Source organism: Littorina saxatilis, linkage group LG5 (assembly GCF_037325665.1).
Source record: "Littorina saxatilis isolate snail1 linkage group LG5, US_GU_Lsax_2.0, whole genome shotgun sequence".
Lineage (NCBI taxonomy): Eukaryota > Metazoa > Mollusca > Gastropoda > Littorinimorpha > Littorinidae > Littorina > Littorina saxatilis.
The window spans coordinates 1,342,903-1,357,698 of NC_090249.1; the positions used below are offsets into that span (position 1 = coordinate 1,342,903).

At 43.4% G+C, this 14,796-nt stretch overlaps 2 protein-coding genes across 2 annotated transcripts in view; both read right to left on the reverse strand.

The window, feature by feature from the left end:
• Positions 1-3,459: 3,459 nt before the first annotated feature.
• On the reverse strand, positions 3,460-11,090 carry LOC138966033 (uncharacterized). The gene is made up of 6 exons (XM_070338122.1): positions 10,934-11,090; positions 9,596-9,803; positions 6,662-6,804; positions 6,119-6,206; positions 5,392-5,563; positions 3,460-3,808 (listed from the first exon to the last, which is right to left on the reverse strand). Exons 1-6 carry the CDS (start codon positions 10,956-10,958, stop codon positions 3,794-3,796), a joined length of 651 nt encoding a protein of 216 aa, XP_070194223.1. The 5' UTR covers positions 10,959-11,090; the 3' UTR covers positions 3,460-3,793.
• A 1,186-nt stretch (positions 11,091-12,276) lies between these two features.
• The window catches only part of LOC138966036 (uncharacterized), a 53,349-nt gene continuing 50,829 nt past the window's right edge, over positions 12,277-14,796 (reverse strand). The window contains exons 11-12 of the mRNA XM_070338126.1: positions 13,229-13,377; positions 12,277-12,962 (exon numbers count right to left, since the gene is read on the reverse strand). Of these exons, the coding sequence (XP_070194227.1) occupies positions 12,860-12,962; positions 13,229-13,377 (252 nt within the window). The 3' untranslated portion in view covers positions 12,277-12,859. The remainder of the gene's footprint in view (positions 12,963-13,228; positions 13,378-14,796) is intronic.

Sequence of the window (14,796 nt, forward strand, 5' to 3'; positions counted from 1 at the left end):
TAATTATGGTAATTAATGAGTAATTAAGTATTGTTGGAGGAACAAGTAGTTATACTTGGCTTTTGTTCCTACGACAGCGTTCAAGCATAGAAGCGGGGCTGTGGGAGAGTCCAAGCCAGGAGAGACGAACGACACAGGGAACAGCATGAGTTTCCGGGTGCAGGAAGCTTCCGGCTCTATACCCGGGAGGAAGGCGTGTTAGTTGGTGGGGTGTTTAACCACCGGTGTGTCGCAAGTGTGAGCTGTGGAGGTGAGGTGGCCCACCGTCAGTGGGTAAAGTGGTGGAAGGGGCTGGCATTCTATTGCCACAAGCAGTATGTGCACAAGAATATATTATGGCATCTGTGTGCCTTGAGTTATGCAGCTGTGGCTTCAATAAGCATTGTGACCTATAAGTGAGTTTAAACACATTAAAGACATAGAGATTTTGCAAGTGTTAGAGGAAACTAGGTAGAAATTGACTATTAATTAAATATTAGGTTGTTAACTTAGTACCAGGCCTGGTTATTTACATTTCAACGGGACTAATCTGGAGTGTCTTTATTGTTTTCTTTGAGCGACGTTGATTTTGTGGATCGGCGAGATGTGAACTGGACTTGGTTGTGAAACGTCGTGATCATTACGCACGAAGAGAAAAGTATGTAGTGATATGGTAATTTGTTGTTATGAAGTAACGTTGTTACGTGGTGGATTAATGTGAATGTGTTATTGATGAATTAATGTTCGTACCATTTATTGTGTTGAAATAAGTGGAAGAGAATTGAGGGTTTTGTTATTTAAAGTTAAGTTAATTAGTATTAATGGTGGCTGGGCCTACGGGTTTCATGTGTAGCTGCGTTTGGCGGTGATCTTTTGCATCAAGGTTGAAGGCAGTGTAGCAGAAACGTTGGTAGTCCCTATCACGAGGTATTAGTGTAAATGTAAGTTAGAAATAATAGTTAGTTAATAAATAACGGAGTTAATTGATTACTGTAGGTGAAGATAAGCGGATTTTGAGTTGAGATAGATTTATAAAGAGACTTCTTGATTTTTCGGGATCAGGGAATTAAGGTGGTAGGTGGTAATATTTAGGGATATTTACAGTTCTTTTAGTATCAAGTTTAAATTCTTATAGCCAATTTGTTTTGTTAAACTTTAAGATAATTCTTCCTTCTTCATCTATCTTTGATTTTGAGCGATTGTGATTGGATGTGAATGTGAATGCGGTGTTGTCGTGTGTGTAAATAATAAACTTTGGTTTGAATGTTGCCTGGTTGTGGAGTCAGTGATTAGAGTAAGAGTGGTTGACTGTGTCTGAGTGTTTTGTACGTTAAAAGGTATTCCTATACCTCTCCCAAAACTTAGGGGAGTTACAGTGTTATACCACCTTGTTCTGTTGAATGTTTATGTTATACCGCCTCAGTCTCTCTACAGATTGTGTGTGTCATACCGCCTTGTTCTGTTGAGTGTTTGTGTTATACCGCCTTGTTCTGTTGAGTGTTTTTGTTATACCGCCTTAATTGTTCTGTTAAGTGTTTGTGTCACACCGCCTTGTTCTGTTGTGTGTTTGTGTTATACCGCCTTGTTCTGTTGAATGTTTATGTTATACCGCCTTAGTCTCTCTACATATTGTGTGTGTCATACAGCCTTGTTCTGTTGAATGTGTGTTTTATACCGCCTTATTCTGAAGTCTGCAGGGGAGTGTGTGTGTTATGGCGCCTGGTTCTGCTGAGTGTTTGTGTTATACCGCCTTGCTATGCTTAAGTGTGTGTGTGTTACCACCATATACCAAACACTGACTCATGGCACATATGTAAATATAGACCACTGCTTGCCATTTTGCCGTAGTAACGCAGAATTTATTTATGGGACAACCAACTAACATCCCATTTACCAGACTAAAGTCCTTTTTGTTGTTAGTAGGTTTGCCTCAATTTAGGAAAGCAAAAAAAAATTAAATGTAGTAGAACCAACTTGGCGGTTAGTTCCGTGTTCGTAACTGAATACAAACGAACTGGCCGCAGTAGGGATTACTTGATTATGCAGACAATTGTCATTGAATCGAAAGTACATTCAAAGCTCTCACTGTGGCTTACTTCCGCTCTGACTAATTACAGAGCGACCAGTCCCGACCTAAAACTAAAGTAGGCCTATGTGCATGTAATGCTGTTGTTGTTTTAGTATCTTCACAGTATTTTCTCACGTTATACTAAGTTTTGAGCCACAAAATATGATAAAATAAGGGAGTTATGATGCACGTTTCGAAGCGTGCGAATCACGAAAGTAAAAAGCACGAAATCCTGTGGTTATCCGCTCTTTCACTCGCTTGTTTCAAAAATGCACCATAACTCCCTTCTTTTTCTAGGCTTCAAACGCAATACAACATGCTAAAATATTGTAGAAATGCTAGAACAAAAAAAATGTAGGCCACATTCGGTTTGAGTCGAACGTGGTCGCGCAGTAGTTAGTCAGATCTCTCCGTTCTGATTGGTTCAATTAATGTATATTCGCTGTGAAGGTTAACGCTCAGCATTGAGGGATCTATATACTGAGCTACAGTGAGAGTACTGGGTTTATAGACCGAGTATGTAGATGACGACAGTGAGTGTCATAAACTGACCAGTTTAATCTGACAGTGAGCGTTAACATAGCGCGACAATAAGGTGCACACCCACACACACACACACACACACACACACATACACACACACACACACACACACACACACAGACACACACACACACACACACACACACACACACACAGACACACACACACACAGACACACACACACACCCACACACACACACACACACAGACACACACACACACCCACAAACACACACACACACACACACACACACACACACACACAGACACACACACACCCACACACACACACACACACACACACACACACACACACACACACACACACAGACACACACACACACACACACACACACACACACACACACACACACACACACACACACACACACAGACACACACACACACACACACACACACACACACAGACACACACACATACAGACACACAGACAGACACACAGACACGTACACAAACACAGTGACACACACACAGACACACACAGACACAGACACACACACACCACACACACACACACACACAGACACACACACACACCCACACACACACACACACACACACACACACACACACGTACACACAGACACACACACACCCACACACACACACACACACACACACACACACACACACACACACACACACACACACACAGACACACACACACACACACACACACACACACACACACACACACACACACACACACACACACACACACACACAGACACACACACACACACACACACACACACACACACACACACACACACACACACACACACACACACACACACACACACACACACACACACACACACACAATGAAGACAGCAGTACGGTCATCGCTAGTCTGTGCATGTATAGGTATCATACGCCATTAACAATGAGCTCCGGTTATACGTTTTTGACAGAAAAAGTGGTCATGGAGCGGGCACTGTCAACGTTCCCAACAGTGTCTATCAGCACAGCGTTTCTTGTCACTGTCGTCCTGGTCCACAGCCAGTCGTGGCTCCTCCTTTCAGATTCATCTTCTTCGTTCATGAGCTCAAACTCCCACATTCACTAATGGTTTTGCACAAATGGGTTTTTACGTGTGTGACTGTTTTTACCTAGTACCTCGCCATTCAGGCAGCCATACGCCGCTTTTGGGGGAGTCTCTCCTTCTGATTGGCAAGGCTCTAGAACTCTACGTCCTGAAACACAATATCATTGTTTGCTTTATTTATTTATTTATTTATTTATTTATTTATTATTTTTTAAATTTTTTTGGGGGGGGGGGGGGGGTCGGTATCCAGCGCAAAGCACACTGATAAGAGACCCACACCCGTCCACTCACCCACCCACTCACCCAGCCATGCCCGGATCCTCGTGTATACACACCCACTTAACCTACGTTATCCAAACCAACATCAACAAACATGTATGTACCCCCAACACTCACCACCAAATCTGCAAACAACCAACGGACCAAACAAACAAGCAAAACAAAAACAAACCCAAAACTTCGTAAGCATGCCTGTATTTCTGGAAAAAAATAATGGTTGAAGTTAAGATACGTTACCTTATGAAGCGTAAAGTTACAATACACTACCTTTATGCTATGTTATGCAATGTAGCGGAAGGGCTCCTAATATGGACCGGCTCCTAATATGGACCACCTTCTGTTCTGACAAACCAACGGCGCTAGAGCGCTCAAAAAAGTTTTATTCGCTGTATTCACCCTCTCTGGATAACTTGCACATGTCAAAACAGTTGCAGAAACAGAAATCTCAAAACCGTTAAGCTTTTTCTTTTTTTTTCACTTTTGGCAGCGTTCACTCTAAATTTGCCGCCTAAAACAGACTCGTTTCTGTTCACAGCCAAAGCTTTTATCACACAAAAATTGCTATATATGACAGCTAAGACCGTATTTGTTACATTTTAGCAGCATGAAACAAAAAAGTGGTCCATATCAGGAGCCCTTCCCCTAATGTCATGTCATGTCATGTTTTAGTTAATCACATAACAGCATTGCTATGTGACGTCATATTATGTTACGATACTGTATGGTATGTAATGTTTTGTTTCGTCATCTCACAGTATGTCTTGCTAAAGGGACGAGCTTTTTCGTGTCACATCACGTCACGATATGCTGTGCTGTTGGAGCTGTTACGACACGTCACGTCGCAGCCTTTTATTTTATTTCGTTTACTTTATTTACAGGGCTTCCTGTGGAAAGTGGAAAGCGAGCAGCAACAATAGTCGCGCTATCCAGTTGTGAGCCTGCTTATGCGTTATCATCCACCTGCACTTATGGCAGAATGACCGAGGTCTTTTTTGTGCCACTAGGCTGGTGACACGGGGGATACACGAGGCTGGTGACACGGGGGATACACGAGGCTGGTGACACGGGGGATACACTAGGCTGGTGACACGGGGGATACACGAGGCTGGTGACACGGGGGATACACGAGGCTGGTGACACGGGGGATACACGAGGCTGGTGACACGGGGGATACACGAGGCTGGTGACACGGGGGATACACGAGGCTGGTGACACGGGGGATACACTAGGCTGGTGACACGGGGGATACACGAGGCTGGTGACACGGGGGATACACGGGAGGGGAACCGTCTCTGAGTCTACACATAAAGTTGACCCATGTCCGTCCCGGCCTGGATGCGAACCTTTGACCCTAGGGTGACAAGTAGAGTGCTCTACCCACTGAGCTACCCCGCCCCTCACCATGCTCTGTATTATTCTGTTATGTGACGTCACGTCACGAGCAACTTTTACCTTCAACGACTCCAATGTTTGTGGCGAGGGTGCTTTGCCGTACTGTTTGTTCATGTCCGGATGCATTAAATTCACGCTGAACACAGCGACCTTGTCGCAGTCCACATTGGCCTTCACCTCCCTCACCAGACAGTCTATGCGGTCGTCAAGGTAACCGTCACGCTCAAGGTCACTGCAAGGTCAAGAGTACATAGCTGAACGCACAAGATGCAATGACCGTTACAGTACACAAACACATGGAACTAGCTTAAAGTAAGAAGGTGGGAGAAAATGAAACGAAGAAAGAAAGACAGAACGAAACAGAAAGAAAGTAAAAGCTGAAAGAAAGAAAGATTTCCAGAAGGAAGAACAAGTTGGGTAAAGCGAAATCAATACAGTTAGTCAATCTGTGGAACTCACAGAAGGAAACTGTATGTACTGTATCCCCCACCAAGACTAGTAAAACCATATGTTGGCCAAACTTGGGCCCCATACGTCCTGAAGCTAAACATTTGCAAATTAGGAGGACAAATCAATCTGTTTCTTGCATGTTACTATGCATCGCTTGTTCTAGTTCATGACCATCAACGATCATATTGACCCCTTCCCGCCCTCCCCCTCCATAAAAAAATCCAGTATACCCGCTTTTCTCGTATCATATCACACATTTCTTGATTTTTTTTCAAGCAACAGAGAGCTTATTTGTATTAGCACATTTATCATTCTCATCTTTTCAATAACTATATACCTTTTTGTGCCGCGTGTGCACGTTTCAAAAACATCGAAACTGTTTCTCAAACAGTCCATGTGAAGGTCCACCATCCGATCCAACAAACCTGTACCATCAACAGAAACACAACTTGACTTTCACAAGGTTTGTATCTGGTACTGGGCGTGCCAGTATGACCTATATAGAAGCTGAAATATGACAATTCACACTAGCACGCACGCACGCACGCACGCACGCACGCACACACACATACGCACGGAGAAAGACAGACAGACAGACAGACAGACAGAAAGACAGACAGATACGACCCCCCCAACACTCTCACCCCCTCTTCATTACCATGAGTCGACGTACTTGTGAATGTTTTGAATTGTCAAAAAAATAAACGTTCCATTAAATAACCATTCTTGTTTTGTTTTGTTTTTCTGAATTTTGACCCCCCCCTCCCCCCTCCTCAGACAGACACTCACCTTCTCGTAACCACGTTGCAGGCTGATCCCCCTCACATAATCCTCCCGTTGCCCCCCCCCCCCCCCCTCCCCTCCACAGACAGACACTCACCTTCTCGTAACCACGTTGCAGGCTGATCCCCCTCACAGAATCCTCCCGTTGCCCCCGCCCTGTCCAGCAACTGCGTAACGTTGGGGCAGCCATGGCTTTCAACTGTCTCCCGAAAACATCGTTGTATACCAGCAAACGTCACTCTGTGATTGGAAAATAGTAATCATAATGAAGTCGCGTGAAGCGAAATTATTACATTTAGTCAATCTGTGGAACTCAAAGAATGTAACTGAACGCACTGTGGCATTTCACGATTACCCGCAGCCGGCTCGTTCGCTGAGCTTAGTCAAAATTTGACTAAATGGAGAAGAAAACAAGTCGCGTAAGGCGAAATAACAACATTTAGTCAAGCTGTCGAACTCACAGAATGAAACTGAACGCACTGCTTTTTTCACCAAGACCACATACTCGTAGTTTCGTCAGTCCACCGCTCGTGGCAAAGGCAGTGAAATCGACAAGCCATGCAGAATAGTGCGGTAGTGGTCGCGCTGAGCAGGATAACACGCTTTTCTGTATGTCTATTATTTTTAGCTTACTGAGTTTGTTTTTAATCCAAACATATCATATTTATATGTTTTTGGAATCAGGGACCAACAAGGAATAAGATGAAATTGTTTTTAAATCGATTTCGGAAAATTAATTTTAATCATAATTTTCAAATTTTTAATTTTCAGAGCTTGTTTGTAATACAAATATAACATATGTATATGTTTTTGGAATCAGAAAATGACGAAGAACAAGATGAAATTGTTTTTGGATCGTTTAATAAAAAAATGATTTTAATTACAAGTTTCCGATTTTTAATGACCAAACTCATTCATTAGTTTTTAAGCCACCAAGCTGAAATGCAATACCAAAGTCCGGCCTTCGTCGAAGATTGCTTTGCCAAAATTTCAATCAATTTGATTGAAAAACAAGTCGCGTAAGGCGAAAATACAATATTTAGTCAAGTAGCTGTCGAACTCACAGAATGAAACTGAACGCAATGCAATTTTTCAGCAAGACCGTATACTCGTAGCATCGTCAGTCCACCGCTCATGGCAAAGGCAGTGAAATTGACACGAAGAGCGGGGTAGTAGTTGCGCTAAGAAGGATAGCACGCTTTTCTGTACCTCTCTTTGTTTTAACTTTCTGAGCGTGTTTTTAATCCAAACATATCATATCTATATGTTTTTGGAATCAGGAACCGACAAGGAATAAGATGAAAGTGTTTTTAAATTGATTTGGACAATTTAATTTTGATAATAATTTTTATATATTTAATTTTCAGAGCTTGTTTTTAATCCGAATATAACATATTTATATGTTTTTGGAATCAGCAAATGATGGAGAATAAGATAAACGTAAATTTGGATCGTTTTATAAATTTTTATTTTTTTTTTAAATTTTCCGATTTTTAATGACCAAAGTCATTAATTAATTTTTAAGCCACCAAGCTGAAATGCAATACCGAAGTCCGGGCTTCGTCGATGATTACTTGACCAAAATTTCAACCAATTTGGTTGAAAAATGAGGGCGTGACAGTGCCGCCTCAACTTTCACGAAAAGCCGGATATGACGTCATCAAAGACATTTATCAAAAAAATGAAAAAAAACGTTCGGGGATTTCATACCCAGGAACTCTCATGTCAAATTTCATAAAGATCGGTCCAGTAGTTTAGTCTGAATCGCTCTACACACACACACACACACAGACAGACAGACACACACACACACACACGCACATACACCACGACCCTCGTTTCGATTCCCCCTCGATGTTAAAATATTTAGTCAAAACTTGACTAAATATAATGAGGGTGTGACAGTGCCGCCTCAACTTTCACAAAAAGCCGGATATGACGTCATCAAAGGTATTTATTGAAAAAATGAAAAAAATGGCCGAGGATATCATTCCCAGGAACAGACGGGCGCAGTGGCGTGGTGGTAAGACGTCGGTCTCCTAATCGGGAGGTCGTGAGTTCGAATCCCTGTCGCTGCCGCCTGGTGGGTTAAGAGTGGAGATTTTTCCGATCTTCCAGGTCAACTTATTTGCAGACCTGCTAGTGACTTAACCCCCTTCGTGTGTACACGCAAGCACAAGACCAAGTGCGCACGGAAAAGATCCTGTAATCCATGTCAGAGTTCGGTGGGTTATAGAAACACGAAAATACTCAGCATGCCTCCCCCGAAATCGGCGTATGGCTGCCTGAATGGCGGGGTAAAAACGGTCATACACGTAAAACTCCACTCGTGCTAAAAACATGAATGAACGTGGGAGTCTAAGCCCATGAACAAAGAAGAAGAATATTCCCAGGAACTCTCATGTCACATTTCATAAAGATCGGTCCAGTAGTTTAGTTTGAATCGCTCTACACACACTGACACACGCACAGACAGACAGACAGACAGACAGACAGACAGACAGACAGACAGACACACACACACACACACACACACACACACACACACATACACACACACACACACACATACACCACGACCCTCGTCTCGATTCCCCCTCTATGTTAAAACATTTAGTCAAAACCTGACTAAATGTGAAAACAACGACATCCCATATTGACTGCATAATATCAGACAGCAGTAGAAAATTGCTCGTAAGGTCGCCGTCAGGCTGTGCGTGCATCGGTATAGTAGGCCTACTTCATTGGTGGTGGTTTACTCATACCCATTAAGAACACATTTGGAAAGTTAGTTTTAGACCATTGTCCCTTATAATGTATATATTTTGACGGACAATAAAGTGAGTGTTATTTTCACTGTTGATACTACCAACAATCGTAATCAACATTCAGTACCATCAAACGAACCAAAATCGTTACCTTTAACTGTGTATTCTGAGTAACACAGTGCGGGGATAAGAGACAATTTTTAACCTTACCGTAAACATGAAAATTAAAGTGCTCTGAATAATTATTGATCAGCAAATCTTACGAGCAATACTCTTCGAACAATGTGACAATAAGTTGCGCAGGAATGACAAGCGTGGACGGGTTCAATTCGGAAGACGCGGGGGGCTCAGGCGCAATCCTCCTGCATTCATAATTGTACTTGAACTGCAGCCACGCGTCCGTACACTCTTCCGCATCTGTGTCCGGCCATGACGGCATTGCTTTCGTTACCGCAAATGCCACCACAAGCACTGAAACAAAAAACAACAAGATATATGCATTAGGCTGCTACGTATTCGAGTTACGGCTTTGACCAAAGTGGACAGCGACTGCAGAGCGTGTGGATAAGATATTCTTTAAGGCAGCCCATTTTGGGGGGGAACTGCAGGCAAGTAAACACACAAACAAAGTTCGCACCAATCAACGACATTACAAAACATTGACGAGTAGGTCGACCAGTGGTCTCTGGAGTTGACGGACAGAAACTAAAAATGTCGGACATCATTCTTTGTATAAAATCACACCTGATCAGCCTGTTACAGGGTAAAACAGAACATGCCATCACTTCCACACATACCAACAATCAATATCCTGGCTGCTTCCAGTCCCTAGTGGGATTTTTTCGAATGATTATATTTCTCATAACACATTTCATATACTATGCACAGGAAACATCCAAGCTGTTGACGTTTAGTATGTGCCCAAGTGGAGGGATATCCTTTTTCCGGGTACCAGCCTGGCCAGCCCTGAGATAGCCAACCGATACTTGCAGCTATATGGAGGACGTCAGCCGGCTTTGTTTTATCTCACACAAACTTAATACTGACTATCCCCCTCCCCTCCAAAGTGCTGCTGATCGAACTTTGGACCATGTATTCCCCCCAGCCTTGGAGTCTAATTTGTGATGAGAAATGGTATTATGACTTTGAAATAATCTTCAACGCAAAATCACTCTTTCCTTATTCAAGGGGCGTAACCACTCGGTTGCGTTTTCGAACAAAATCGAATTTGTGAGTAAAATCGATCGAATTAAATTACAAATCTGCATCAGTTGCAAGATCTTGACATGCTTTTCTCCCTTTAGATAATTGTACCTCTTGAAATTGACGGAGAAACATTCAGTCTGTTCATTTTAGCAGACGCCTGGCTGACGTCCTCCGGATAGCTGCATGTCGAACCGATTCGTTAAAACAAGAACTGTGCCTTTCCAATTGGATGATATTGTGCCAGAGAGATCCTGGCTGCAGATGTGAACGAGTGACCATGATGAAAGGGATGACAATTCCATCAGGAAAAAAAAAGACAGATTTATTTTACCATTTTGAACAAATTCAATGTCTAGCTGTCCATTTTTTTTAGAAACAGAATGTGTCTTACTCACCAAAACAGAGGTAAGAAAACGCCATGTCGTGAAAGCGACGTGTTGTGTCCTCAGTTGTCTAGCCGCTATAACCAAAGCCGTTCCCCGCTCGTGTGTGTTTTTGGGCGTTAGAATTTGTTTATAAGTGGTTCTGTGTGTCCAATCTTCTCTCATTTGACATCAAAGTGGCTACTTATAGTGATCTGTGGATTGTTGGTAATTATGTAGAGTAGCACGGGGTTAAACGCCCACCACCGATATTTCGGAGATGACATGACCGAACGCGTCACTTCCTGTTTTTCTGACTTCGTTTACCAAGCACTGAAGCAGACGTTCCCGCCGTCTGCTTGGTAAACGAAGTCAGAAAAGCAGGAAGTGACGCGCTCGGTCATGTCATCTCCGAAATATCGGTGGTGGGCGTTTGACCCCACCTGGGCGTCAGTTTAACCCCGTGCATAGACCAAATAGCCTGGACCGCCAACTCGTCACGTGACCCTTCGAGGTAACGACGCTCGACTTTCAGGGGCGCTTAGCGTCCGGTTTGAAAGGCCAGCGATTCGAAGACAGTGAAAAGAAATCACGCTCCAGTTATTTGTGACAATGGGAGGTGACAATGAACTGGATTTTCCAAAACTCCAAACTAAACTTAACAAAACTCATCGAAAAACATGTTCCATATGCTCTTCAGCTGAGTTTATTTTAGCATTTTCAGAACTTACCTCGGCAACTTCGTCCATGTTTACAATCGACACCGGATATGACATCCCCCTGATTTCTGAAAGGCCATGTAAGCGTTGGTTCCTAAATGCGAGAGGCCGCTACCTCGTAATAGAGAGAAAGAGCGGAGAGAGCTAGTTGGCGGTCCAGGATAAATGGTCTATGCCCCGTTCTACTCTACGTGTGTAAGTGTGTTCTTCGTGTAACCCCAGGGGAGTTGACATTTGATTGTAAAAAATAATTCTAGAGTTTGACATAAACAAATGTAATTTGGGTATCCGCCCGGTAAGCGACAGCAAAGTGTTCCTGTCAGAGAATATAAAATGCGTCGTTTATTTGTAATTTCCCCGGGACGTGCACGAACTGTCAGAAATACAGCTTGGGAACAAACAGTGTGTTTGACTGTAAGGAGTTATACCAACCATTCCCACACGAACCTCCATATCCATCCATCGACGGAACCACAGAAGCATAGACACATTTGGCAACATGCAGAAAGACAGACAGACAGACAGACAGACAGAAAGACAGACAGACAGCCAGACAAACAGACAGACAGCCAGACAGACACACAGACACACACACACACACACACGCGCGCGCGTAATTTTGAAGCAAAATCAGTCTTTATAAGACAGAGGAACAGGTAACAGGATTGTGTAGTGTGCTTATATCAACAGCAGTGAAAGAAATTAAACATACACCTACACAATCATCATTACAGAAAACAATCACATGGCTCACACTTGCAGTTTACGGCATCACATGTATGTTTCATCAACAAAAGTTTACGAGTAAATTAGAATCCTGCACGGTCATAGTGTTTTAGCAGTACTAGGTCAATTAAGCAGTGCTTTGGCTATTTAGCAGCGTTATAGCATTTTAGTACCGTCCTCTCATATTAGCACTAGGCATTTAAGTTGTGACTTAGCAGTATTGTCCTAGCATTTTGCACTGTCTTTACATTAAGCAGTGTTAGTAGCAGTGATATAGAATTTGAGCAGCGTCACATCATTAAAGCGTCATCTTAATTTGTTTTTGTTATGTAGTGGCAGTGTTTGACATAATGTTAGCATTGTTTTAGCATTTTTAGCAGCATGATAATACTTATCACTACTTAGCAGTATCTTGATTATTTTCAAAATCACATCATTACGTAAACATTATTGATATATATTGTCTTGGAAATAGCTATTCGCAAGGGCAATTCGGCACAGTGTAAGAGTAGCTTTAGCATTTCAGGTTGCCCGAGAGACCATCCTCAGAGCCTACTGGCATCCGTGGCACAACTGTAGGCGCAAACTCCTCCGTGAAGTACTGGAAATTCTGCAGTCTAAAAAATGAAACAAGTCGTGTAAAGCGCGGTTGAAACATTCAGTCGATCTGTCTGCTTAACCCAAACGCCGTTATATGTTATTTTGTCCACACGGTCCCAACGAAAAGGAAACTTGAAAGGAAGGACAAGAGTTATGTGAAAAAGAAGGAGAGACATATCTGTAAGGAAATATTAACTCCCTTGTGTCTAGCGTATAACCCCATCATGTCCGAAATAGTTTATATAACTCTTGACACTAATTTAAATTAGTCAGTCAGACTCACGTTGTCCAGTTGTTCGAATTGTCGCTGTACACGTGGTAAGTGTTGACGTAGCTCTTGTCCGTCACACGCACGTACAGCTTCCTCTCTTTGACGTCATATCCGTCCAGAGTCACGTGATTCGTGTTGCCATGTTGCAGGGTGGGAAGATTCTGTGATTTAAAAACCCATTAACAATTAAGTAGATGTGCAACGCCAAGGCACTGCATACCCCAGCGAAAGACAAACCTCTCTCTCTCTCTCTCTCTCTCTCTCTCTCTCTCTCTCTCTCTCTCTCTCTCTCTCTCTCTCTCTCTCTCTCAAACACACACACACACGAACACACACACACACACACACACCCAAGTTACACACGTACACACATACACACTCACTCACACGCACTCACTCACTCTCTCACACACACTTCACTGTACACACAAAACACACCCCCATACGCACATATAGACAGACGGACATACACACCTTTACAAACAAACACACATACACACACACATACACTTACGCACAAACACAAACCAACCCACCCACTCTCTCTCTCTCTCTCTCTCTCTCTCTCTCTCTCTCTCTCTCTCTCTTTCTCTCTCTCTCACTCTCTTTCTCTCTCTCTTTATCTCTTACATAAACACACACACACCCACACACACACACATGTACATACGCACGCATGTACGCACGCACACACCCACAGACACACACACACACACACACACACACACACACACACACATTGACTCACACAAATCTCATACACACAATACACACACTCATACGCACATACACGGTTGGCCTAGTGGTAAGGCGTCCGCCCCGTGATCGGGAGGTCGTGGGTTAGAACCCAGGCCGGGTCATACCTAAGACTTTAAAATTGGCAATCTAGTGGGTGCTCCGCCTGGCGGCTGGCATTATGGGGTTAGTGCATGCTAGGACTGGTTGGTCCGGTGTCAGAATAATGTGACTGGGTGAGACATGAAGCCTGTGCTGCGACTTCTGCCTTTTGTGTGGCGCACGTTATATCTCAAAGCAGCACCGCCCTGATAATTATGGAAACAAACAAACAAATACGCACATAGACAGACGGACACACACACCTTTACAAACAAACACATATACACACTCATACACACACAAACATACACACAAACTCATGCACACACACATTCACACACACACACACTCCGGTTGGTCCGGTGTCAGAATAATGTGACTGGGTGAGACATGAAGCCTGTGCTGCGACTTCTGTCTTGTGTGTGGCGCACGTTATATGTCAAAGCAGCACCGCCCTGATATGGCCCTTCGTGGTCGGCTGGGCGTTAAGCAAACAAACAAACAAACACCCACACACACACACACTGTACATACGCACGCACACACACACACACAAACACACACACATACACACACACACACACACACACACACATTGACTGACACAAATCTCATACACACATAACACACACTTACGGCGCACATAGACCGGCACGGTTGGCCTAGTGGTAAGGCGTCCGCCCCGTGATCGGGAGGTCGTGGGTTCGAACCCCGGCCGGATCATTCCTAAGACTTTAAAATTG

What these genes read in the sequence shown, in the direction of transcription:
- LOC138966033 (XM_070338122.1), bottom strand. Translation starts at nt 10,958, where the DNA reads ATGGCGTTTTCTTACCTCTGTTTTG. An exon ending in TGCAACGTGGTTACGAGAAG is followed by an intron (nt 6,207 to 6,661) that starts GTGAGTGTCTGT and finishes TTGATGGTACAG; the next exon opens with GTTTGTTGGATCGGATGGTG. An exon ending in TGCACACGCGGCACAAAAAG is followed by an intron (nt 5,564 to 6,118) that starts GTATATAGTTAT and finishes TTGACCTTGCAG; the next exon opens with TGACCTTGAGCGTGACGGTT.